General features: G+C 38.8%; 1 protein-coding gene across 4 annotated transcripts in view; it reads left to right on the top strand.

The window, feature by feature from the left end:
• LRRC49 (leucine rich repeat containing 49) overlaps nucleotides 1-26684 on the top strand; it is a 148324-nt gene that overhangs the window by 40620 nt on the left and 81020 nt on the right. For all 4 annotated transcript variants that reach the window (XM_045449234.1, XM_045449233.1, XM_045449235.1 and 1 more), the window contains one exon: nucleotides 6154-6215. In XM_045449234.1, the coding sequence (XP_045305190.1) occupies nucleotides 6154-6215 (62 nt within the window). The remainder of the gene's footprint in view (nucleotides 1-6153; nucleotides 6216-26684) is intronic.

Genomic DNA, 26684 nt, shown 5'->3' with positions numbered 1-26684 from the left:
ACACTTCTTTAATTACATTTTGTGTATGGTGTGAGGTCAGGGTCATGGTTAATTTTTCCGATATGGGGATATCTATTTGCTCTACACCCTTTACTCATTAATTGGTGTGTCCTTTTTGAAATTGAATTATAATCAAATGAGTCTTTTTGTGGACCTTCTCTTTTGTTCCATTTATTTTTATATTATTATGCCAGAACTACACTGTCTAACTCTATGCTAAATGGAGATATTTTGGAGTTCATTTATTTAATAGATTCATTTTGCTTAATTTTTATGTATGCATAAGAATGATATTTGGCTAAAAATATGGTTAAATAAATCTAAAAGAGCTCTTTCAGCAACAATGAAATAAAAATTCTAAGTGATATTTTGTTATTGGTTAATCATAAGTTTATTTCATCAGGTGTTACATAAAATAAACTTAAGATGATACCTTAGATTTGACCAAATATGGTAATTTTACTAGCATATCTAATATTTGTGTTTCTGAATCTGCAGATGCATATCTTTCATTAATTATGGGAACATACTGAGTCTTTATATTCTCAAATATTGACCCCTTCCATTTTCTCTCTTTCTACTTCTTAAACACCTGCTAGATATAGTGTGGACCTTCATGTTCTATCCTTTGTGTCATAAAATTTCTATCATTCCTGGGGCACCTGGGTGGCTCAGTCGGTTGAGGGTCCGACTTCAGCTCAGGTCATGATCTCGCAGTTCGTGAGTTCAAGCCCCACGTTGGGTTCTGTGCTGACAGCTTGAAGCCTGGAGTCTGCTTTGGATTCTGTGTCTCCCCCTCTCTCTGCTCCCCCGCCGCTCGCACTCTGTCTCCCTCTCTCTCAAAAAAAAACATTTTTTTAAAAATCTAAAAATAAATAAATAAATAAATAAATAAATAAATAAATAAATATTACTATCATTCCTTTTTCTCTCTGCTACATTTCTGCATTCTTTTTACTTTTTTAGTGCTATCTGCCAGTTACATAACTCTCTCCCCAGTCTTATCTAGTCTATTTTCAGCCCATCTACTGACCATAATGACCATAATTTTTTGTTTCTAGGAGTTCTACATGAATTTTTTCATAAATGTCCAGAGTACCTTATTAAACATGTTTTTTCATGTTTTGGTTTCTTTTATTTCTCTAATAATTTTAAACATAGATCTTTCCTAGTCTTTATCCAGTTACTATATTTTCTTAATTTTTGAGCAGTTCTACATTTGCTGCCTGAAGTTTCTGCTGACTCTTGCTCATGCTCATTTTTTTCCCATACGTTATTTGGGATAGAATGCTATAAGCCTGAGTTGAGTTTGTGTCTTTCCAGAGAGTGTTGCCAGGAGTGTTAAGGGCATGAATGCCAGAGATCATTTGTTATGAGGGGTCTTGTTAGATCATGTACGTGATAGAAATTTGAACTACAAATTCAAGTGAGGAAAGGCCTATGATAATGAAATTGAGGTCTTTTCTTTTCCCTCGTTGCTATTAACTCTAGCTCTCCTAGATTATAAATACTGGAAGTCTCCATAGTCAGAGTATCAGTAGCCTGCTTACTAGTCGGGTTTTTAGTCCCCCACCCCACCATCCCACCTCTTTCCCTATGGGAATTAAATCGTGTGCTGAAAAAAATCAGACTGGAAGAATAGCTTGCAGCTAGTTGAGAGAGAGAGAGAGAGAAAGAGAGTGTGTGTGTGTGTACGTCTGTGTATGACCATATAAAGGGTGGTAAAAAATATAAAAGGCAGATATATATATTAATGCCTTTGGGTAATAGAACCAGAAAATAGACTTTTTAAAATAGGCATTTAAATATACGATTGGACTTGCTGATATGATGGCTTACATATAATTTCTCATGGAATATGTGTCTGTGTCAAAAGGGATGGCTGTAGCTAGTAGTTAGTTTGGAATTAATAAATCTTTTTATAAAAGGGAGTACTTTTTGAACTTCTTCATTGCTTTGTTAATAAATCTCTTTTCAGTTCTCAAAATGAAAATAATTACCCCTATATATTTATTTTTATTTTTATTTATGACAGAATAGGTAACAAAATGAGGGTAGCTGTGATTTTTTTAGTCCTCTTTGTCCTACTTGGTGCATGCCAAAGCCTTCATCTCTTCACCTTTCCTCCTTATTCCTCTGCAGGAAACTGCTCTAAAAATAGCTCCAGTAATAGATGTTCTACACACAGTGAGATTGCTGAATCATTTAGTTCTTTCGTGAAGTTTAGGAATATGGAAAATAGTGTCTGAGCTGACTCGGACAAGCATCTTTCTCAAGTGGCAAGTCTCTATTCTTTTGAAAAATAAAAAAATTATAATCCTCTCAATAATCTGTAGTAATTTTGTTTGTCTAACTTTTAAAGGATTATACTTTTAAAATACAGAAAATTGCTTTGAATCTTACTTCAATTTTTTTTAATGTTTATTTATTCTTAGAGAGAGAGAGAGAGAGAGAGGGAGAGCACGAGCAGGGAAGGGGCAGAGAGAGGGAGACACAGAATCAGCAGTAGGCTCCAGGCTCTGAGCTGCCAGCACAGAGCCCAGTGCGGGGCTTGAACTCACTAACCGCAAGATCATGATCTGACCAGATGCTTAACCGACTGAGCCACTCAGACGCCCCAACTTTGAATCTTACTTCAAAAAATGTTTTGAATGTAATCTTAGAATTGTGTTTTGTTAAATATAGTAAATTTGAGACTGTGAGCAGACTAAACTACACATGAAATACAAATATTACCTTATATGTAAATATTTTATTTCATCTTCCTCTTCTCAGGTTGCTTCCTTGCAGTAGTTTCTCTGCCTGTGAAAATTTACCTTCAGAAAAGAACTGTTAGGAGGGTTTAACACTGTACAATTAAATAAATGTGCTGACTTTTCCTTCAAGTTACGAAGATTTGGCTTTCTTATATTAGCTTTAGCCCTCCACTTCTCCTTTCCCCATTATTCCAAAATAATTATATTTTTTTGGATAAGTAGATTGTCAAATGCTGGCCTCCCAAAATGCCATTGGAATAACCTGTTAGTAAAGAGAAGTTGAGGTTGTTACTTACCGGCAAGAAAAGCTCACTACCTTGACATAGTCTTAGTCACGTCTTCAAGGGCAAAGGCAGGATATTTATTTTTGAGATTTCTTGGGGGTCCGGTTTAAAGGTGCATCTGTCAGTGAAGGGGCTTGATTCATATTGATGGATTTATGATGTAATAGGTTGGGATTGTCCGGCAAAGAAAGATGAGATTTGCAAAGTGAACATTGGACCTTGGTTTTAAAGCACGAGATGCCACCCTTGGAGTTCTTTTTGCCTGCCTCCAATGGTGAATCCCCTTCCTGGATCTTAGGTGTTTCCATCTTTGTTTCCTCTCTCATATTAGAGGAGCCATCTTCCAGTAGCCGTCAACAAGTCTTTTTTGTTCGTTAGTCTTCTGTAAATAACTCACACACAGATAATTAATATGATAAATATGTTTTCTTTTTGTCTATGCCTTACAAAGTATATCTAAGAGTTGCTAGCAAAATTAAAAGCTATAATTTTTTTGTAGAAATGAAACCTGGAACAACAAAAATGATTGCGGGTAATCATTTTGCTTTTTAACGTTCTGGAAGGGCTATCAACTAAACTGGTTATAGGGATATGTAGCTAAATTCTGAGTTTTCGTTTTTCAATCTGTTGTGAATATTTTTTTATAGCGCTATCAGGTAATGACGGCTAATGACGGCTAAAATTTGATAAAGACTTCTCCTAAAATTTGGTTTCATAAATGACGATAAATACAAAACATTATAATTTAATCAAGTAAACTTTTAAAAACCTGTCTCATAAATTATAGCCTGATATCATTTGAATTTATGTTTTAATAGCAAAAACTTACATCTCGGAAGGTGTCTGCAGTCTCTGAAGGTGGTAGGCCAGAGCTAAAAGTGACAAGTGTATTTTTTTTTTTTAAGGCGCCTTGATTTAAAGGAGAGCCAGGCTGCTGCTTCTCACTTTCTCCTGGTTAGATGTCAACAAACAATGTTGGTGCCCATAAATATCTCGGGTAGATTTCAGGAAGAATTTGGGAGAAAAGATCCCCTGAGAGTACAGAGAGGGCTTTCAGTTTGGCTATGACTCCCTGCTTGTAGAGACCAGATAGGAAGAAAGCTACCACTTCTTTGGAAAGTAGGGCCCTGGAGTAAAATGAGACCAACCGCTAGTCCATCACTCCTCCACTTACCTTCCAGGCACTTCTGGGATTATCAGGAGAAGAAGCTGGTAGAGATGATTCCAGAAGTTGGCCAACATTTAGAGCTTACAACCCACTGTGGGGAATTTGGATGCCTTCCTGTTTTCTGCAGACTTATCTTTGGCCATGGTTGAAAAACTCTAAAAACCACCATTCACACCTATGGAACAGGCTTTTCAGGGGTGGGCCTGAGAATAGGAATGCCAAGTGAATGGTGCACATAGCCCATGGTCCGATGACTGGCAACTGTATTTGTTTTATACTGCTTAGGATCTGCAGAGTTGACAAAGTGTTGGAGAGGGGTGCACAAGGGAAACCCCATGGGAAAATGTCTTAAGCCAGATTCATTTCTCCTCTACCCTCTCAAAAACCAGGGAGATGTGGCTCTGTCACAATTCCATCACTTTTATATTTTCTTTATATGCAAACTTAAATAAATGAACCATTTTAGGAAAAGCTAGGTTTTGCTGTAATTTTAATTCCCTCGTCTTAATTCTTACTGGGGTCTTGGAAATGGTAGTTTTAAAAGGGAGGAGGGAAAGGAAGGAGGAAGAAAGGTAATGACCTATGGAAACAGTAAAACAAGTTTTGATTTGGGTTTAAATATTCGACACAGTAATATGTACAATGTATATACTTGTATTAGCATTATTCAGACTCCTATAACTAGAATTATTATAAATGATATTGCCCTTAAAAATTAATAGCATTTATTATACACCTGAAACTGATATAATGCTGTATGTTAATTATGCTTCAATAATAAGTCCCAGACACACAAAAAAAGAAGAAAGAAATGTGTCCCAACTTTTCATACTAACATATTAGTATTAACAGCAGATATTTTAGCTAGCTCATCATCCAGCAAATTAAAGTGAGTCTTTAAAAAAAACTTTTTAAATGAAAAAAGAGAGAGAGAGAGAGAGAGAGATACATTTTATAAGAGAAGTGTCAGTGTGTAGAATTTTAACGGAAGTCAAGATAACCAATCTTGTCCTGTCTCAGCCTCTAAGGGCAGTATGTAATCCTGGGTCACCTTTCCATCCCACCCCCACCCTCCCTCTGCAACAACCCCAACTGTTCACTTTTTCTCATGTGCCTAATGAGGTTGTAGCCTAGGTAATTACTAAGCTGCTTCTTAAGATTCTATTTCTTCAGCATATGTCAGATTTTCAAGAAGTTTGTGTCTTTCCATTTGATGAAATTAGATGGCTTTGTACTTATTTTGTGATTTTTAAAAAAATCATTTGAGCCAAAACATTTCACTATTTGGTAAGGATAAAACCACGTTTAAATAGCCATAGTTTGCTCTGGGGTGCTGTACCCAAACAGAACGGGGTAGATTTCCAATCGTAACGTCTGTTGTTTGCTTAGGTTGGAAATTGCCCTTCAGTGACACTCACTGTGATCTGCTTTTAGTTTTATGGGGAGATTGTCAGCATCTTGGTTCATTTGTAACTGGTCTATTTCCAAAGGATTGAGAATAGTGAGGGAAATGGCTTTGAAATTCTCGGTACTGTTGGGAAAGCTAACTGCATAAATTTAAAATTTGAAACATTTGAACAGCTTCCTTTTAAAAGTGATTTTTAACAAATGTTTGATCATACTATATTTGTGCTACAGTTGAAATGCTGAAGTAGCATTTTGGCTTCTTTCCCAAAAGCATGCTTAAAGAGGCTAGCGGCATCTCTCCCTGTTCTCACTGCTTTTTACCTTGCGAGTGGTGCAGCTTGCTCTGCGGATGTAGTGAAACCCTCCCATTTAATCTGCAGTGGGGAAGAATGGAGCTCGGTGTCCAGTGGAAATCAATGGTCTAGCAAGGTTGCAGTAAACAGCAATGACTACATATTTCAACAGCCGAGCCAGAAGACATTGATAATATTTTTTTTTTCTTCCAGCTGATAAATTTTTGCTTTCTGTTTCCTTCTAGAGAGATGTGGATAATTTGCCCAGCCTCCAGCGTCTGTTTCTCAGCTTCAACAATATATCTACGTAAGTGGAAACTCCCGATTTGTCATTTATTAATAACCTGATTGTGTGGGTTCTAGTGCTTTAAATGAGGATAATAAGTGCCTTGGAAAATTTTCTTGTCATGGAAGATTTTACATTTGAAAATGACAGGGCCATATGACAAAGTTCTTGGTGGAAAAACAAAGCTCTGGTGAGGATTAGAGACTCTAATGCTAGGATGATGACATTAGCATAGCCTGGTGCTTTTTATTTAATTATACTTTAGGGTTGCTCTTTCGTAAAATGTGTATGTGGAAATTTCAACATATATTTTGCTGTCCTTTGTTTGACACTTCCTGCACCGGTCAGTTGAATTAGAATTTCTTCCATAAATTGTCATCTACACTCCGTATAGCTACTAAGCAATTTGGATGTAATATTTCAGGCTGTGTCACTGAGCCTCTTGCTAATTAGGCCATAACTTCTAACTTGTTATCCCTACTTAGAACGAATGCTGCTAAGAGACTGTATATTAGAGTATACACATGCATACATTTTGTTTTCCAAAGATTTGAAGCATATCATCCTCACCTTGTGATGCTGTCTCATTCAGTGTCAATGTGGAAGATTTCAGAACTGGCGCTGAGATAGGCAGACTTTTTGATGCAAAAGGAAGGACCTCTACTCCTTCCCTAATCCTTTCCTCCTCCTCCTTCCCCCAGCCAGTCAGTTTGAACTATGCTTTATGACTGCCTCTCTGTTCTCTACTTTTACCTCGGGGCTACGCTTTGAACCATCTTTTATAAGAGGGTAAGAACTAAGTGTAAGAGTTTAGAGCACATCTCTTCCTGAGCTCAAGGTCTATGCTTCTGATTATTAAGAACCAGTGTAGGGACACCTGGCTGGCTCAGTCAGTAGAGCATTGACTTTCGATCTCAGGGTAGTGAATTTGAGCCTCATGTTGGGCATAGAGCTTACTTAAATAAATAAATAAAAATTTTTAAAAAGGACTTCAGTTTTTATGCGGTTTTGTTGGCATCTTTTTCCTCCCCTATCAGACCTAAGGGTTAACCCCATATCTCTGTACCATATCTCTAAAGGTTAGAGATTAAATCCAGATGGTTAACTTTGCACAGAGGCATTATTTCAAATACCCTTCCTCTGTCTCTCTTCTTCTCTTCTGTGGAAAAAATATTGAAGTTTTCTGACTTTTCATATTTTTTCCAGTTTGTGTTGAAAGTGTTCCCGTGGTCTTATTGGGGAGGTAGGGTTTCTTTTCAACAGCAGTGGAAGGGACACTTAATTTTCTTTGGGGAATTTCTACCTAAAGACCATTAGCAACTATTGTGAGAAGATAGTTTCTCATTCTTACCATATTCATTGTTTAAGGTGCTGGAAACCTTTAGATTCCCTCAGCTTATGGTGGAACTTATTACTTTTGCTTCTTGCCTTGATTATGGGGAGTAATTTAAAGAGAGATATAAATCTGGGTATATAGGGGCTCTGACGTTCCCAAGTCCCCAGGATACTTGAACTTCTGAACTCCTGACTATAGAGAGTTGTCTTGAATTACTTCTATTTAGGGAATTTTCTTCCCAATCTGGAAGAGTTTTACCCACTCAGCAAAATAAAGATATGACTAATGAGATTAATATCTTTCTTTTTAAAAATCATTTTTAGTTTTATTTCAGCCATGGTAGGTTTTTCCATGAGCTGGGGAAAACTATGCTACTTGATAATACACCTATTGGGTCAATATACTACTTTGTAAGTTGGACCTCTAATTTTCATATCCCCCAAATCAATTATCTTTTGTGCCTTAAGGAGAAAAATTCCAGAGAAAAATTTTCTCTGTCACATATACAATAAATCCCGCGGTCATTACCACATTGTTTTTAAGGAATATTTGCTTTGTAAGGGCAATTAAAGATAACCAATGCCATATTCTTCACTGTCCTTCTCCCTCTCTGTTAAGTTTCTTTAAAAAGCATGATTTCCCAAGAAATTGAGCTAGAGGTGAGTCAACGATTTCAGTGCTTTCATTTTCTTACTAATTGTTTTCTTACGTTTCCACATAGGCAAAGCCCTTAACCTTCCTTTAGTGCTTCCAGCTCGTCTGCTTTTGAGGCTCAGTACATTTTCTGCTCTGTTCCTGTTGACGCCTGTGGTCCAGGACATGGTATACAGAACAGATTTGATCTGCTGGGGGAAAAATCAGAGAGTGCAAGCCTTGAAATCACTTCTGTTAGCTTTACTCAAGATAAATATCTCAGATACCTGGGCCATCACATGATCTGTACTGATAACTATCGTTTCAGGGCCCCAGTGCCCTGTCGTAGGCCTGGCATAATAGAGTTGCCTGGTTTTAGACTTAGTAGCCCAGGAGTAGCAGAGGTCAGTAAGAGTAGAGACAGCGGTGAAAAGCTGAAAGTCAGTACCTTTTATGACTCCCTCCGGAAAACTCACAGATGATATTCAGTAAATGAAAGTATCCAATTGTATATCCATTTCAGGGAGACAAAAACATATTGATTGTTATGTGGTAGGGCTTCCTAGTTTTTGACCAAATTACTGGATTCATAGAGGTCCATTTGCATAAACTCTTAGGAACCTGGTGGAAATTCAGAAAGTCGCAAAATGTGATGGCATCCTATTGAATTCAGAGAATTCCAACATGGGACGAATAGGTACTTTAATGCTGTGTGTACAGAACCCTTTCTGTTATTTTTCTTCAGCTATTAGAAGTGCATCCAGTGCTACCAGTAGGCATGCAAGATATATTGAGAGGACAACTGACATGTATCCATGTCTCGGTAGCTGAATAATACCAGTGTTTTTGGTTAAAATATCCCTCAGGGCGCCTGGGTGGCTCAGTCAGTTGGGCGTCCGGCCTTGGCTAAGGTCATGATCTCACCATTCCTGAGTTTGAGCCCCATGTTGGGCTCTGTGCTGACAGCTCAGAGCCTGGAGCCTGCTTCAAATTCTGTGTCTCCCTCTCTGTCTCTGCCCCACCCTGGCTTATCCTCTGTCTGTCTCTCTCTCTCTCTCTCTCCCAAAAATAAATAAACATTGGGGCGCCTGGGTGGCGCAGTCGGTTAAGCGTCCGACTTCAGCCAGGTCACGATCTCGCGGTCCGTGAGTTCAAGCCCCGCGTCGGGCTCTGGGCTGATGGCTCAGAGCCTGGAGCCTGTTTTTCTGTGTCTCCCTCTCTCTCTGCCCCTCCCCCGTTCATGCTCTGTCTCTCTCTGTCCCAAAAATAAACGTTGAAAAAAAAAAAATTAAAAAAAAAAAAAAAAATAAACATTAAAATTTTTTTTCAAATATCCCTCAAAACTGAGGAAGACAGAGACCCAAATAGGTTATATAGAAAGTTAAACTTAGCTGTGCTGGGGCGCCTGGTTGGCGCAGTCGGTTAAGCGTCCGACTTCAGCCAGGTCACGATCTCGCGGTCCGTGAGTTCGAGCCCCGCGTCGGGCTCTGGGCTGATGGCTCAGAGCCTGGAGCCTGTTTCCGATTCTGTGTCTCCCTCTCTCTCTGCCCCTCCCCCGTTCATGCTCTGTCTCTCTCTGTCCCAAAAATAAATAAACGTTGAAAAAAAAAAAAAATTAAAAAAAAAAAAAAAAACTTAGCTGTGCTGATCTGTGGGGATATTCGAAAATGTAAAATCAGCCTGAGGATGGGAAGTGAAGAAAGCCTTCCCAGAGGCACGTGGTACCGGGACCCAGGCCTAAGTGAAAATAGGCCTTGGTAAAGTGAAGGGTACTTGGACATTCCAGGCAGAGGACACAAGCCGGGCAAAGTTGATCCAGAAGGCTTAGGGTGGGCGCACTAGGTCTGCCCTCTCTAGACCTGCCGTGTGATCCTTGCCTATTCTTTCTCCCTCCATGCCTGGGCCCTCCTCCAGCCCACGGAACCCTGGCGGGGCCTGCCGAAGTTGTTTATGATGATCACCCTGAGAGTCATATTCTGTGCTTGATCAAGGGGATCCGTTGTACCTAGTTCATTCTTCAGATATGTTCATTCCATCATTCACCTCTTCTTCTGAGGTGCTGTTTGTCTGGTTGATTTGTTTTTCTTGGCTCTCATGGTCTTAATTTCTAAGTACTCTGATTGTATTTTTCCTTTTCTAATGGCTTATTCTTATTTTATGGGTGAGAGAAAGTTTCCCTTGATTTCTAGAATTTACTTTATTCCCCTTGGAGTTAACCCTGTATTTGTTCTCCAAATAAAAATGCTTTCTTTCTTTTGTTTCTTCATTTCTATGCTTTTGTGATGGCAGTTCATGTTAACAAATGAGTCTGTGGACTTGTTTTGTCAGCAGTGGTTAAAAAAAAATGCATGCATGAAAATTATGAGTACGGGATCTCTTCCTGCAGAGGATGTAGGGTAGGGGGGAAGGAGGAGGTCTACCCAGTTGGACTTTCTTTCAGGATGTGCATAAGAAACTTGCCTTCTGGAAATGGGGGCTCCTTTTTCCTCTTGGCCGCCAGACTTTATCCAGAACACTGCCTTTCCTCTCTTGTCATGTTCAACCCGGGGACAGTTCACAAGTCAGCTACTCTTGAGAGTAAGATGCTGGAAAATTATTACCAAAGCCTTCAGTAATTACTGGACACCTGACCCACATCTGCTGCCAACACTTGCTGCCTCTGATCTAGGGAATATTCTGAGGTTCTGCCGGCAACACTTACAATGTAAATGATCCTGTTCATTTCAGGCTCTTTAGCAATTTGGGGTTTTACTGATTCCATCTGCTTTATATCTTCCAGAAATTCCTTAGTGTTCTGGTCTACTGATGGAACGCTTCCTGGTTTTCTAGTACTGCTATGGGTATTTTCATACTTTTATGTTCATTAATTTCAAAGAGATTTTGAGAGGGTGGAGGGAGGTAAGTGCATGTGCTCAGGCAGCCATTCTCCTGTCTTTTCTTTGAGTGATTTTTCCCAAATAGGCTACACATAAAAATATCCTTGGAAGCTTTAAAATGACCTAGTCACTGGTTCACTGCTGGAACCTACTGGGTAATCTTCTCCAGTAGAGTTGGAGTGGAGCCAGGGTTCTGTAAATTTTTAAGGTTCCTCAGAGTACTCTGATGTGCAACTCAATGCTAGATTTGGGAACCACTGAGTCGTGGCACCCCAAAATGAGAATACGTGCTAACTTGGGCATTACGCACAATTTTCCTTCATGAAGAAAAGCTTCATAAGCAAAAATATTTGTCGAGGATAAGTAAATATTTGTGACCCACAGGAAGCAGTTTATGATCTTTAGCCAAAAATTATAGTGTTCCATTAGTTTCATCTCTTCCACTGAGACAGTTACAGGGCTCTGCTCTTCATCACGAGGTCAAGTTGTAATCGATTCTTCTCTCCACTCTCTCTCTCTCCTTTCATTCTCCAATTTAGAAAGTTTTTACAAGCTTTAAAAAAAAAAGGAAGAAGGGTTTATGATTCTAGTGTCTTGATTGCTTAAAAGGGAATGGTTGCCATTGCTTCTAGAACTGAGGGGAATTCGGTATCATTGGGAAAGAAGTCGAACACTAGTGAGGATCAGATATCAGCTTCGGACTCTTGGACTCGTGTATTCTTTTTTTAAATTATGGTAAAATACACATAAATGTACCATCTTAATCGTTTTTAAGTATACGGTGAAGTAGTGTTACATTCACATTGTTGCACAGCCAACCTCCAGAACTCTCTTCATCTCGTAAAACTGAAACCGTGTACCCATTAAACAATAATTCTCCATTCCTCCCTCCTTCAGCCCCTGGCATCCACCATTCTACTTTCTGTCTCTGGGATGTGACTGCCCTAGGTACTTCATACGAGTGGACTCACACAGTATTTGTCTGTTTGTGTCTAGCTCTCCTCAGAGTTCATCCATGTTGTGGCATTTGTCAAAATTTCCTTCCTTTTAATTATTCTTGAGGGATTGTGGAACAGACTAGAAGAGAGAACTTGCAGAATGAACCACGCATGCCTACTTCTCCATGCTCGTTGCCTTCCCAAGTGCCCTAGACTCTTGTTCCTTTGAACTTCCTTAAACACAGCATGCCCCCGCTTGCCCACTTGGTCTTTGTATCTACCGTGGCTTCTGGCACCAACATTTGTCTACCCTCTCAGTGCCTGAATAACTCCTCATCATTGAGATTTGAGATTAAATGATACCAAGGGTTCTCAAACTTTAATATGCCTAAGAATTATCCGGAGAGCCGCTAAATTAATGCAGCTTTCTGGGATCCGTTTTCCATGGATTCTAATTCAATAGTTTTAGGTGGGGTTCAGGAATTTGTACCTTTAGCAAATGATGCAGCTGACTTAAAAATGCCATCAGTCTGTGTTTTTCCATCTTTGGGTCAAAACCCATAGAAGGATCCTAAAATCAATCTTGTGGTCGAGGCTGGGAAAATAAAAATGAAATAGAAAATATCAGAGTTTGCCACACATTTTCAGGACAAATACTGTTTCATGAAAAATGTCCAGGTTTGGAGCGCCTGGGTGGCGCAGTCGGTTAAGCGTCCGACTTCAGCCAGGTCACCATCTCACGGTCCGTGAGTTCGAGCCCCGCGTCGGGCTCTGGGCTGATGGCTCAGAGCCTGGAGCCTGTTTCCGATTCTGTGTCTCCCTCTCTCTCTGCCCCTCCCCCGTTCATGCTCTGTCTCTCTCTGTCCCAAAAATAAATAAACGTTGAAAAAAAAATTTTTTTTAAATAAAAAAAAAAAAAAAAAAATGTCCAGGTTTAATTATATATGGATGTGTCTGTGCATGAGTTTGTGTGTGTATATTATTTTACGAGAGATGTGGGGGGCAGGGTTACAATGTAAATATATTTCTCAGTATGGATTGGGCTTACAGAGTTTGAACAACACTATGGAGTCTTGCCACACGCTTTCATCATAGCTTCCTGTACTTCTATAATTATTGCAGTTCCATAGTTTATTGAATTTTAAATTGTTCTCCCTGCTAGACTATAAACCTGACAAAGGCAGAAGAATATAAAGTGCTCACTACAGTCTCTCCAGCATCTACTATGTGAATAATATTACTAGTGTATCAAAAATTTTTCAAGAAGAATTAATTCAGTCCCTCAAGTAGAGATATTCTTCCCTCTGGTTTAGCAACTTGTTTTGGTGGGTCTGCTTTCACATCATTGCTACGTCATTTGGACTGTTTGTTTACTGCCTGGACATGTGAGGTTTAAAGCTTAAGCAATCAAAATTCTCTTGGCCGTTGTTTCTGGCTTCTAGGTCAATCTATCAATTTGTCGGTAAAGATCTTGCGCAGAACTTCTAGAGAAAAATCTGTAGAAATTAAACCTTCCTGTTAGATGGGTTGTATCAAGGGTTAAGGTCATGGGTGTGGTTGGCCTCAGGATACAGGCAGGAAGGATTTGCAGTACCTCTAGGGCATTTAAAAACAATAATAAAATTGGGACACCTGGGTGCTCAGTTGGTTAAGCGTCCAACTCTTGATTTCAGCTCAGGTCATGATCTCATGGTTCCTGAGATCAAACCCCACGTCAGGCTCTGCACTGACAGCATGGAACCTGCTTGGGATTCTCTCTCTCTCTCTCTCTCTCTCTCTCTCTTTCTCTTTCTCTCTCTCTGCTCCTCCCCCACTTGTGCGCTCGCTCTCTCTCTCTCTCTCTCTCTCAAAATAAGTAAATAAACTTTAATAAATAAATAAAAATACAATAATAAGACTGACTAAAAATAATTTGCTTTTTATTATCACCACACACTGGAAATTCTAAACAATGTCAGGGATTCCCCCCTCCTGCCCGTGTGGGCCTCTCTTACCCACTTCCTTCCTTTCTTTTAGTAAGACAATGCTATTTGGGCTCCGCTTTCTCTTTACGATGTCACTGAACATTTTGAGCTAGGTTTCCATTTTCTTTTTTGAGGAAAGAAGACTATTACAAGTTCTCTAATGATCTCTTTTAGTAATTATAGTATGACCAGAGGTCACCAGACTGCAAGCTTTTGGGTGTGCCTTTTCCCTCATCGTGGTTCTCCAGAGTAGCCCCCAGGCTCTTTTCTAAATTTGTAAAAAATAGTTAATAATTTTACCATTGTCAGGAAATAACTCATTTTGCATTTTTTTTCAAGCTATATTTCAACATGGTAAGACACACCATATGAATTATATATCCAGTCAGAGAAACTCAGACTACCCGGCAGTTGTCTTTTTTCGTACTGGTTGATATTTTAAGGAGGAAATGGTTTTTTTACTGACCTTCAGAATGGATTGGTAGTTACGATGAACAGGTTGTTACATAAGGTGTTCCTACAGTGCAGGCTTCACTCTTGTACTTTCCAGAATTCCAGGTGTTGCTTATGTCATTTTGGCTCGATGGAAATTAAGTTTTCTGAGTTCTAGTATCCAGTGAACTGTTAGAATGGGTTCATTTTTTTTCCTTCATGGCAGATGACCGACGATAGGCAAATCTTACCAACTGAATTAACGCAAATCACCAGAATAAAACAGAAACCAACCACTGACAGATCCTTTCTGACTGCCTTCTAAGAAAAATGTTAAATTTAAGAAATGACTACATTCGTGCCAAGGAAATGCCACGATCAGTACCCGTTTAGCTCTGTCACCCCGCTTGGAGGTGTTTGCCTAATGGCTCCCATGTGATTCACCTTCAGGCAGACATTTAATTGCATTCTTCTAAATGTGATAGGCATGGGCGAAAGAGGGCCTACAAAAACAATTCTAAAACTAGGGGCTTTTTAATTAACGTATTTATTTTTTAATCCATTGCTGTTTTACTCCGCCAAGGTGAGCAGCCCGCCCCCCCCCGCCACCCAGGGTTTGCTGAGGGCCTTGTGCCTTAGCGTCTGATTGTCAAGCTTAGCTGCAGCATTTCAGTCCTTTCAGAAAGAAAACAGGTGAACAGAGTCCACAACTAATGACAGATTTGCAGATTTGTTCCATCACTTCAGAAAAACAGACTTAACGTAAGATAAATTTGTTTCGTCATGTTTAGAGTTGACCTAATTATTGGATCTAAATTCATTTAAAGCATGGAACTTCTACCAAAATTGTATAAAATCTTCTATGTATACCTTATTTCAGTGTTGCTTTATTACTGGTGACTTTTCCATTTAGATATCAAGAGTAGGGATCATTCTAAAATACTGTAGCGTATAAAAGTGTTTAAAATGGACCAACTTTATTTCCTTCATCATCTTTAGGACATTCGGTTTGTTAGATGACCACGCCATTTGTAATACCCTGCATTCTAACATGAAGTCTTGTGTGGGTTTTTCTACCCTAAGTGGAGGGTTGCACAGTTTAGTTCATCGATTTTCTCTGACTATTGTTTTATTTTTCTGTTACAGTCAAAATTACTTTTTCTTTATGTCAGTTTTAAGTATTTGTTGATCTCATGCCAGACAGATTGGTGACTTCAGGTAGATTATTAGCACCATGATACCATGTACTCTTGGCAAGTGGCCGGTGATTTGAACACACTGGAGAGCTTTTTCTCATTTAAGGGAATCAACCTACTGCCCTTCACCCATTGACATTGTAAGCGTATCCCCTCAATATTCTATAGATAAGTGAGCATCAGAAACCAATCTTTTTTTTATATATGCTTTATATACCTATATGGTGTATTTTGTACAGCTATAAATTCTATAATTATTTTGCTTCGAGCAGCATTTTAAAATGAACAGAGTATGTTTGCTTTGTATCTTCCCATTTATTAAATTGCATATAGATTTTACTGCCAAGAGAAAATTATTTCAGTGACCCGAATAGAGATTAAAGACTTCATTTAGATGTGGTGTCAGGGAGCCCCCAAAACCAGCTGGCCCTCCAGCGGGAGCAGGATCAGAGATTGTGCAGGACCCTGGAAAGGCGAATACGGGGGTCTTGCACCCTTACGACAAAGAGCAGTTTTCCACCTTACCCCCTCCAGGGCTTGCGGGTTGTTCCTTCCTTCTTGTGTCTCGCTTGAGGATTCTGTAACTATCGGAACATATTTTCTGAGGACTGTTTTTGCAAGCCTTGTGGTTTCTTGAAGAGCCAGAGTTCATAGGGCAAGGGTGGCAGATAGTAAGGAAGAAAGAAAAGGCGGCAAAGGTACAAGGCAGTAGGGCAACTGGGGACCCTCTTTATGTTTATGTTAATTATTCTTTTTGCATTTACCTTTGAAGGAGGGAAAGGCAGAAAAAAAATCAAGGAGATAGTTCTTTTTTTATTATTATCATACCTCATGTTATTCTGTTTATATCAGCATCTATAGTCACTTGAAACATTAATTCTGCGGTACAAAAATACACACAAATGTTGTCATGGGTTTTATTTATCAATTATGAAGGAACTTCACTGGAACTTTTTCCAGATACTCTTATCGTCATCGAGGTTTGATTTTCACTAGTGTAGAGGTAATATTTGTGTGCATATGTGTGTCAGTTATTCTCAGAGGAAGGATTGTTGAAATCAAATTAAAGTAAGGCCCCGGGAGCAAGCTGTTCATACACCTCAGCTCAGCCTGGGCTCACACATACACAGTTGAAAGGCTGATAGCTGCTTGGGGAAGTGGATTAGCATTTTGATTTTTATTTTTTTAAGATTTCATTTTAAGCAATCTCTACACCCAACGCGGGGCTTGAACTTGCAACCCCGAGATCAAGAGTCACATGCTCTTCCAGCCAGATGCTCCCTTGAATTAACATTTTTAAAAACATTGACCAAAGGCCCTTTGGGGGGGGGGGGCGGTTTGTTAATGTGATGGCTCTAAATGTTACGGGAAAAATTTTGGTGCCTATTACTAAGGGGAATTTTGAGTCTTAAAATTGCTTATGATTAAATATTATATTGGGTGGTGGTTCTAGGTTCAGAAACAAACAAGTCTAGTAAATCGAGACCAATATGTATTTTCTAATTTCCTTTTCCCGAATACAGTGAACATCAACATTTAAAACAAATATCAATGAACAGATATTGGAAAGAGTGAACACATTGGTCAGTTCATTTCAGGAAAAATAAACAAGCTCAAAATTAGTTATGCCAGAAACTCAAATGTATAGTTCTACCCGGAGGAACTTTCTGTTAATCCGTATCATCCAGTCTACTCCCAGACAAGGAGAATTGTTTCCTTTTCCTGATACCTCTCCAGCATCTCTCAGTACACTGTACTATCTGTTTGTATTTATGTCCAGTTAGGCCACATTTCACTTCTCATAGTAGTGGTCACATGATGCACATTGTAGGCACGTAATCATCATTGTTTTAATCAATGTGTAAATAAAACTGAAGTGTAAAGCTGGTGTTTTCCAATATTTCCCAGTATCCTTAGATAATCTTAATAGCCCTATTCAATATGCTATGTAGTGTCCTAGGATTCAGTTTGCAGCAACTTCATCATGGCTGTCCTGGGATATACTATCATTGCCAAAGTGCAAGTTCTTTCTATCAGATTTTCAAAGTATCATGTTATGTATCATCTATTTTTTTTTTCTGCCATCTATCTGTCTGGTACTTAATAAGATATGAATTCCAGGGGCACCTGGGTGGCTCAATAGGTTAAGTGTCCGACTCTTGATCTCAGCTTAGGTCTTGATTTCAGGGTCATGAGTTCAAGCCCTGCACTGGGCTGCGCGATGGGCATGGAAGCCTACTTAACAAACAAACAAAAAGATATGAATTCCCTTTATGTTAACAATACTATGTACCTATAGGTATATAGGAACCAATGATATAATCTAAGCCTGAAGTGGCAGGTGTACAGTTTATCTGAAAAGACTTCCTGGTATTTAAAATGAACAGTTTAGAAATGGGCTAAAAATGGCTTCTTTAGATTCTCTAAACTCCACTCCAGTATCATGTTATTCGTTCAGAAAACTCTATGCTCTGTCTTTATTTCTTTATCTTCCTATAGAAATGGTTTCAGAAACTATGGTTTAACAGATTCTAATCTTTACTGAAGAGACTGAGGAAAGAACTAATTAAACCAGAAACCTGTGACTGGTGAAAGATACGAATGAGCAGGTCAAACTGAAAAGGGAATGCTACAGATGTATGATTAAATTGTTGGGATACTTTTTCATATGCATGCATAATAAATATGTCTACATTTAGCCATTCTTGAGTCCGTGTCTGAGACTGCGAGATCATGTCATTTTCAAAAGAAAAATATTTTCCCTATTTGTGATGGAACAATATATATAATCTAAAAGCAATGATAAATTAGGAATACATTTATAGGGATTGTATATTTGTATGAAAGCTGCTGACTTCCGACGTTTGAAGGACTGATTGAGAATCGTGCTCTTTCTCTTCTGCTAAGTTTTGAATCAATTGAAAGATGTAGGAATCAGACAAATGGAGTACAAAATAGCAGAATATAGTTTAGATACACACCTACAGTCAGGCTTCCTAATACACCTGTCCTGAATTGGATACTTGACCCGCTCCGTCACTGGCAGAGGAATTGGAAAACAGAGAGCTACCTCTCTGGGAGGGCTGGTGCTGAAGAGAACACCCCTATCCTGGAGACTGGGTGGCCTGAAAGAAAAATAAGAGAACCTATGACTATTATGTGTGCATTTTTGGAAGTTTACTTTTTAGGAAGTGTGTGTGTGTGTGTGTGTGTGTGTGTGAATAGGTTATTGAATGGGTTGAATTAGTTGCTTTTTCTTTATTAGTGTTTAGTATTAAAGCTGACTTTTATGAAGGGCTGAAATGTAATTTGGTCAGGAAGGAAAATTATTGCCTGATCCTGAAAGTTAGTGGGTTTCTAATCAAGCCTTGGTTAAAACAGGAGGGTATTTAACTCTTTAAGAAACCTTGTTTAATCCAAAAACAGGAGTTAGGAGTTGGGATTCTCTGTAAATAAGGAGGATACTTCTGGATTCTTGCCTTGAAGGGAAGTGAATCAGTTAAGCTTGTTTGTTCTGGGCGCATAAAAAGATATCACAGTGACTTAAGATTCCTTAAAGGGTAGTTCAAACTGTCAACTAATCTGTGAGAGTTGTTTTTGGTAAAACTCCCTTCTTATGGCTTGAAAAGAAATTGACAATGTCACTTGTAGACCCCAGGTTAGAGACTATAGTTTTGGGGTTAGGTGTCTCCCAGAAAGCACTGAGCAAATCTGTAAGTACGATTAATAGTATTTTTTGCTAGTTCCTTTGATCTTGTCTTTGAGGCTTGCTTTTTTGTACTGAACAGGTATCGCCCTTATAATTCTTCACAGTGACTCACTTGGGGAATGATGAGAGTGATGCTGGTTTTTCATAGCTGCATAGGTTCAGGATCTAGGACTATCTTCAGGATATCCAGAGGATGATAGCTAGAAACTGATCCTTCTTCTGCTTTACCATTTCCTTAAAATATCTTCTCCACTTCTTTCATCTAGGAGTTTAAAATTGTTGCCCAGTGGGTGCTAAAGAACATTGATTATGCATTTCTAAATGTAAAACACCAAATAAGGCGTTTGGGGGAGTGACAGAAGACATGTATATGGCTTCTGTTTTCTGTGAGTGTGTATATGATGTAATGAAAGAATACACAAAGTATTGAATGATGGAAATCTAAAACAAACAAACCCTACATGTCATAGAAAAGCCAACAGGCCCAGAATCAGTTTGTCAGCTTTGCAGCTCTGGTAAAGGTCAATTATTCCCTGATAAGTCTGACAGGAAGTTTCTGAAGGGCCTTAATGTTCATCATTATGACTCTGGACCAGCAGCATCAGCATTACAGGGGAGCTTATTAGAAATCCAGACTCTCAAACCCTATCCTAGGCCTACTGGATCAGAATTGTCGTTTTTAATAGATCCCCAGGGAATTCGAATGTTCATTTCAGCCTAGGAAGCACTATTGCAGAGGATTCCGATGGCGCTTATTTAGGTCAGGTGCCCTGTCGGAACTAGTCATTCTGGCCAGGAGCATATAGGACACACTGAATGCTCAAGCCCGGGACATATGTTCCCTATCCCCTAGGACAATGGGGGTGGGATCAGTATGTGGATTGGGCTTACTACACAACAGAGGTGTTCTGTTGCTAGGGGAAGGGAAGCTGAGCAGGAAGATAATAATAATAGATATCCAATTAACTTATTTCCTCCTTAACGCCTGTGCTCACATAACGTTAGGGCTAGCCCCTTCACGTTGGGCTGTTTCAGCCCATTTTGTGTGTGTGTGCGCGTGCGTGCGCGTGTGTTCCCCTCCCAGCCTCACCTCACAATGCCATCTGTCTGCTTGACCTAGATAGCAGAGATTTTTTATTCTTCCACAGCATGGCTCTTCTGTCCCTTCTCAAATACGTATTAACACTTTAAGGATAAACACGCACATACCTGTGTCTCAGGCTGACTTCACGTCCTTGCACTCTGGGTAAGCATGTGTGCCTCCCTTACTGCCTTTCATTCTACCACTAGGGCATTAATCCTTGGAGTCCTGCCTTTTCAAGCTGTGAACTGTTACAATGCATTTGTATTTACTAGGGGGAGTCATACTTCTAGCCCTAAGGAATTAAACTCCTAAGTGACTACTCTTCAGAAAATTTTTACGTACGGGGGAAGAGAAGATTATAATCATTTACTGTTATTCATTTTGATGCTCAAATTTCCCCCGATTTGTTGAGCTGACTCCTGTTGTCTTTTGATATATCCTCTCATCGTTTTTTGAACTCTTCCTTACTTCTTGGCACAACAAGCCATTCCAGTCTCATCTTTTGCAGTCCTGGCTCTGGAATCAAGCCGGAGTTTTAATTCCTTTTTGTGGCAAATGGTATTTAGAAAGCAAGATTTGAATGCTAAGCATGTTCACGGTTGTTGGCATATCATTGCTTCTAGGCTTTCTCAATGGGCAGTATTAGGATATGTGTGCACATACGTGTGAGTGTATTATACATCTTTATCTGTCTGTCTGTGGATATTAAAAACTGTGGCTTCATACTGACACCCTCCATGAATTCAATCCTGAAACTTGCAATTACAGTCTGCTATCACTGGGCTTATTTTAGCCATCCACGATCACCCCCTTTCCGTTTTTATAATTCCTTTCTCTGACATTTGCTCCCATTATATATTTGAATATATGGAAAGTAGCTTCAGAATCGCTAAGCCATATTTCTGTGGGAGGAAAAAGACTACTAACCGGGGTTCAGTATTTACTGATACTGTTTTGCCTTTAACCTAAAGGTATATAATCAAAGAACTGTGTTCAAAAGTTGCTTGGGTTAGTTTTTCACCAGTTTTCAGGGTGATTATGTTATTCATTTGACCTACGAGAAAAATTTGTTTCTGTTTGTATTCCAGTGTTCTTGTCGTTGTTGTTATTTTCCACCCTCAACTTTGCTATAATTTGATATATTTATTTTTCAGTCCGTGTAACAATAACATGGTTCTGAAACTCAAAACTATGCAAAAAGGTATCACTCAGAGAGCCACTGCTTTTCCTTTCTTTCTACTCCATACCCAACCCTACTCCTTCCATTCTGTTTTCACCCACCCCTACAGAAAGTCAATTTTGTAAGTTTCTGGTTTTGTCTTTCTTGTGTTTCTTTTTGCACAAATCAGCAGATACATGAGTTACTAGAGATTAATTTGCACATTTTTTTTTTTTTTTTTACTATTTGTATGTTTTAATACTTGCATTAGAGCCCTGTTTGGAGCTAATCTAATTGTTTTTCAAATGTCTATTAAGTTGTGCCAGAGCGATTTATTAAAAGGCCCATCTTTGCCCCGGTGATTTTGGATGCTATCTTTACTATCATCAACTTGTCTAACCCCCAGTGAGATGTTGGTATTTTTTATTGGGATTGCATTATGTTTTTAAATTAACTTGAGGAAGTGATCTCTTATGTTAAATCATTCTATCAGGAACAAATGGTGTATTTCCATTTAAGTATACTTATTGTGTCTTTCAGGTGTGTTTGAAAGTTTTCCTCATATAGATTTTGCACATTTCTTGTTACACTTATTCCTAAGTATTTTCTCTTTTCTATTGATATTATATCATTATGCCTTCTAATGGGTCATTATTTGTGTATATGAGGCTATGAACACCGATTTCTGTGTTAATTTTATATCCTGCTACATTACTTAATTCTTTTATTGTTTGGGCTAGTTTTATCATTGATTCCCTAGGGCAGCATTGTGCAATAGAACCTTCTGAAGAGAGTGGAAATATTCTATAACTGCCCTCTTCAGTATTTTGGCCATTAGCCACATGTCACTATTTAAGTCTAAAATAACATTAAGTTAAATAAAAGCTAAATAAAATTAAATAAAGTTAATAAACTTAACTATTTAAATCCTCAGTCACACTGGCCACATTTTAAGTCTTCAGTGGCTACATGTGTCTAGAGGCTACCATATTGGTTCGACCAGCTTAGCTCTGTGGTTTTCCAGGTATACTCTAGGTCATCTGCAAATAAAAATAGTTTTACTCCTTTTCCAATTCTTACACCTCTAACTTATTTCATGTATTTAATCACATTGGCTCTTATCTTCAGTAAAGTATTGACTAGCAGTGGATTAGTGGGCACTTCTGCCTTATTCCTGATTTAGTGGAAATGCCTCAAATGTTTCCACATTAAGTAAAATAACTGGCTGTCACATATGTATTTTTATCTTTTGTTTAAGATCTTTTTATCACATTAAAAAAGTATCCATCAACTTCTATTTTCTTGAGTGTTTGCTTTCAAAAATAGGTGTTGAAATTTTTCACAGGCTTTTTTCAGTATCTATGGAGATATCCAGATGATTGTTTTCCAGAGATCAATTAATATCGTAGGTTTTATTAATAGATGTCCCAATATTGAACAAACTGCATTTCTAGAATAGATAGAATTTGGTCAGATTGTATAATTTTCTTCATGTGGTGTTGAATTTTGTTTCCCAATATCTTATTTAAAACTTTTGTGGGGTGCCTGGGTGGCTCAATCAGTTGAGGAACCAACTCTTGACTTCAACTTAGGTCATGATCTTGTGGTTTGTGGGGTTGAGCCTTGTGTCAGGCTCTGTGCTGGCAGTGTGGAGCCTGCTTGGGATTGTCTCTTTCTCCCTCTTTCCTCCACTCAAGTTCTCCCTCTCTCTCAAAATAAATAGATAAATATTTTTAAAATATAAACAAAACTTTTGCAACAATACCTGCAGGTGGCATTGATCTATTATTTTTTCTTGTTTAAAAGTACTGTTTTTACCAGATTTAAGAGTCAAGGTTATATTTGCTTCATAAAAAGAATCAGTAAGTTTTCCTTAGTTTTCAATGCTCTTGAACACTATGTGAGGCATTTGTGCTCTCTGGTCTTTGAAGTTTTGGTAGAATTTCCCCGTGAACCCACATGTGTGTGTTCATTCAGAGAACGGAGGTTGATATAATGTCTTTGATTCTTTGCAGGCAAAGTCTGTTTCAATACTTACCTCTTCTTTTGTGCTACATAAACAATACAAAATGAATAGGAGGGCGGTGGTGTTCCAATAAAACTTGATTTATGGACCTCTGTCTCTCTCTGTCTCAAAAATAAATAAACATTTTAAAAAATTAAAAAAAAATAAAAGGGACGCCTTGGTGGCTCCGTCGATTAAGCGTCTGACTTCGGCTCAGGTCATGATCTCACAGTTCGTGAGTTTGAGCCCCGCATCGGGCTCTGTGCTGACAGCTTGGAGCCTGGAGCCTGCTTCGGATTCTGTGTCTCCCTCTCTCTCTGCCCCTCCCTCACCCCTGCTCACCCTCTGTCTCTGTGTCTCTCTCAAAAATAAACATTAACAAAACAAAAACAAAAACAAACTTGATTTATGGACACGGAAATTTGGATTTCATATAATTTTTACATGTCATGTTATTTACATGTTATTCATCTTTTGAGGTTTTTACAATTATTTAAAACTATAGACTGTTACTAGTTTATGGGCTGTACAAAAACAGGTGCTAGACCATGTTTGGTCCATGTCCTATACTTTGCTCACCACCAGTCTGTCTTTCTTTCTTTTTCTTTCCTTCCTTCCTTCCTTCCTTCCTTCCTCTCTCTTTCTTTCTTTCTTTTATATATATTTATTTACTTTGAGAGAGGGTGTGTGAGAGAGGGGGGAGGGGCTGAGAGAGAGGGAGAGAAAGAGTCTTTTTTTTAATTTTTTTTTTTTTACGTTTATTTATTTTTGAGACAGAGAGAGACAGAGCATGAACGGGGGAGGGGCAGAGAGAGAGGGAGACACAGAATCGGAAACAGGCTCCAGACTGAGCTGTCAGCACAGAGCCCGACGCGGGGCTCGAACTCACGGACTGCGAGATCATGACCTGAGCCGAAGTCGGACGCCCAACTGACTGAGCCACCCAGGCACCCCGAGAAAGAGAGTCTTAAGCAGGCTCCGCACTGAGAGCAGAGCCCGACATGGGGTTCCATCTGACAACCGCGAGATCCCGACCTGAGCCTATACCAGGAGTCAGAGGCTCAACTGACTAAGCCACCCAGGTGCCCCGACCACTGGTCTTTCTGAAACCCTTTATTGTTGGCATCTCTCTTCTACACAGAAGATATATCTGGGCCTTGTTTTGATGGCCAAATTGAAAATCTTTTTCTTTTAATAAATGAGTGAAGCCCGTTTACATTTCTTCATGTGACTAAAGTCTTTCTGTCATATACTCTTCCATGTGTGTTATGTTTATACTTGTTATGTTCTTTACATGTTGTGTTTACTTTTTCAGATTTCTTTTGGTATTTGGGAAGTTTTATATTTTTGTTTTATTGGTTCCTTTTTGTTTGATATTATTTAATTGCCTTAGTCCCAGTTTTTTTTTCATTGACATATAATTGACATAGAACATCGTGCAAAGTGTTGATGTGACACACTTAGCTACTGCAAAATGATTGCCACCATAGCATTAGCTATAGCCTCTGTCACGTCCCATAATTATCATTTTGTTTTTGTGGTGAGAAGAATTAACATCTGGTCTCTTGGCACTTGTGTTAACTACTTTCACTCTGCTGTGCATTTGATCTCCAGTCGTCCCCTGTTTTCTTGCTTCCTCCTTTACCACCGTGCCATTTTTAATGGTATCCTTCAACTCTTACATATTGTCTACCCGATAATCATTAGCTTATTTTACTTTTCTCTTTCCTTCTCCAACCTTCTGTTTTTTTAGCTGCATTGCTTGTACTTCCCTGCACATAAAGCACACTCTATGTAATACATAGCATGTTGTTGTTCCACCTGGGTTCCTGCCTTTAGTTTAGTCCCAGAACGGCAATTAGTCATTGAGTGCTCGTCCCTAGTCCTTTCACTCGGGCTTCCTCGGTCACCTCTCAAGGGTGAAGGCCAGCCAGTGTAGTCCTCAGCAAGGGCACATGGGTACTGAATGGTCCCATACCTCTTGTGCTTCAGAGTTTTTCTGTACCTTGATATTTGGAAGATAGCTTGTCTGAGCATAGCATTCTTGATTCACTCATCCAGTCTTTGAGTTTTTCAAAAAAAAATACAGCTGCATTATTTCTTTGCATCCAGTGTGTAGGGTATCTGATGCCAGTCTGAACTTCACTTTTGATCTTTGTGCTTAGAGGTCATGAGGCTTTTTTTCTTCTATTTATTTATTATTATTTAACTTTTAAAGTCTAATAATTTGTGAGGATATGTCTTCAGGTGGATCATTCTGGTTCCGTTTTCCCAGCTACCTGTTGGGCCTTTTCAGTATGTACATTTTGGTCTTTTCTTATTTCCAGAAAGCTTTCTTGGGTTATAGTTTTAAGTATTGGTTCTGTTCAGTTGTTTTGTTTTTATATTTAGGATCTCAAATCACACACACTTGGTTTCTTCTTTGGTTTTCTTCTGTTTCAGCTGCTGTTGGCACACTTTATTTCTTTGCTTCATTTCATTCTCTTGGTTGTTTTTCTGTCTTTCTTCAGTGTTCCTTAGTAAACTTTTATTTGTATCTATTTTCCCTGGGGGACATTGTAATTTAATCTTTGTGTGATGATTTTGTCTTTTCCTTCCATTTCTTTCCTAAATTCAATCAACACTCTTGTCATTTCTGTTTATTGTCCAAATCTGCTTTTAATTTTTAATATTCTTATTCGAGGTGGGTTATCCTAGCTCCAAATGCTTACCTGAGGATATTGAATTCAGTGTGCAATGTTGTATTATAGTTTTCTCCATGTTTCTTTTTGGGGGGTGGATTTGATTTCTGTTCTTCAAATACTTTGTATATATTTAGTCTGGTTTTGCCTATTTGTTTTATGGGTTTGGGCAACTTATAAGAATCTTCGGTCAAGGGTGTCTTCTGTTAGTGCAGCAAAGTACAGTTGGGGCGTGTGTGTGTGTGTGTGTGTGTGTGTGTGTAAAAGGGATTGTATATCCTTTTTAATCTTTAATTTTTTGGTGCTCTTTTATCTTGCAAGGCTCTCAATCTCCCCTTTGCCCATTTTTGCTTTCACTATCCAGTCTCCAAAGAGCTCGTCTACTTTCCTTTCTATCTTCTCAAAAGCACTGACTTTTTGAAGACTGCCACCTCGGATCATGTGTTCCTTAAAGTCCCTTCCTTGTAGTACATGCTC

This window comes from Leopardus geoffroyi, chromosome B3 (assembly GCF_018350155.1).
Source record: "Leopardus geoffroyi isolate Oge1 chromosome B3, O.geoffroyi_Oge1_pat1.0, whole genome shotgun sequence".
Lineage (NCBI taxonomy): Eukaryota > Metazoa > Chordata > Mammalia > Carnivora > Felidae > Leopardus > Leopardus geoffroyi.
This window is presented reverse-complemented; position numbering and strand designations above follow the sequence as displayed.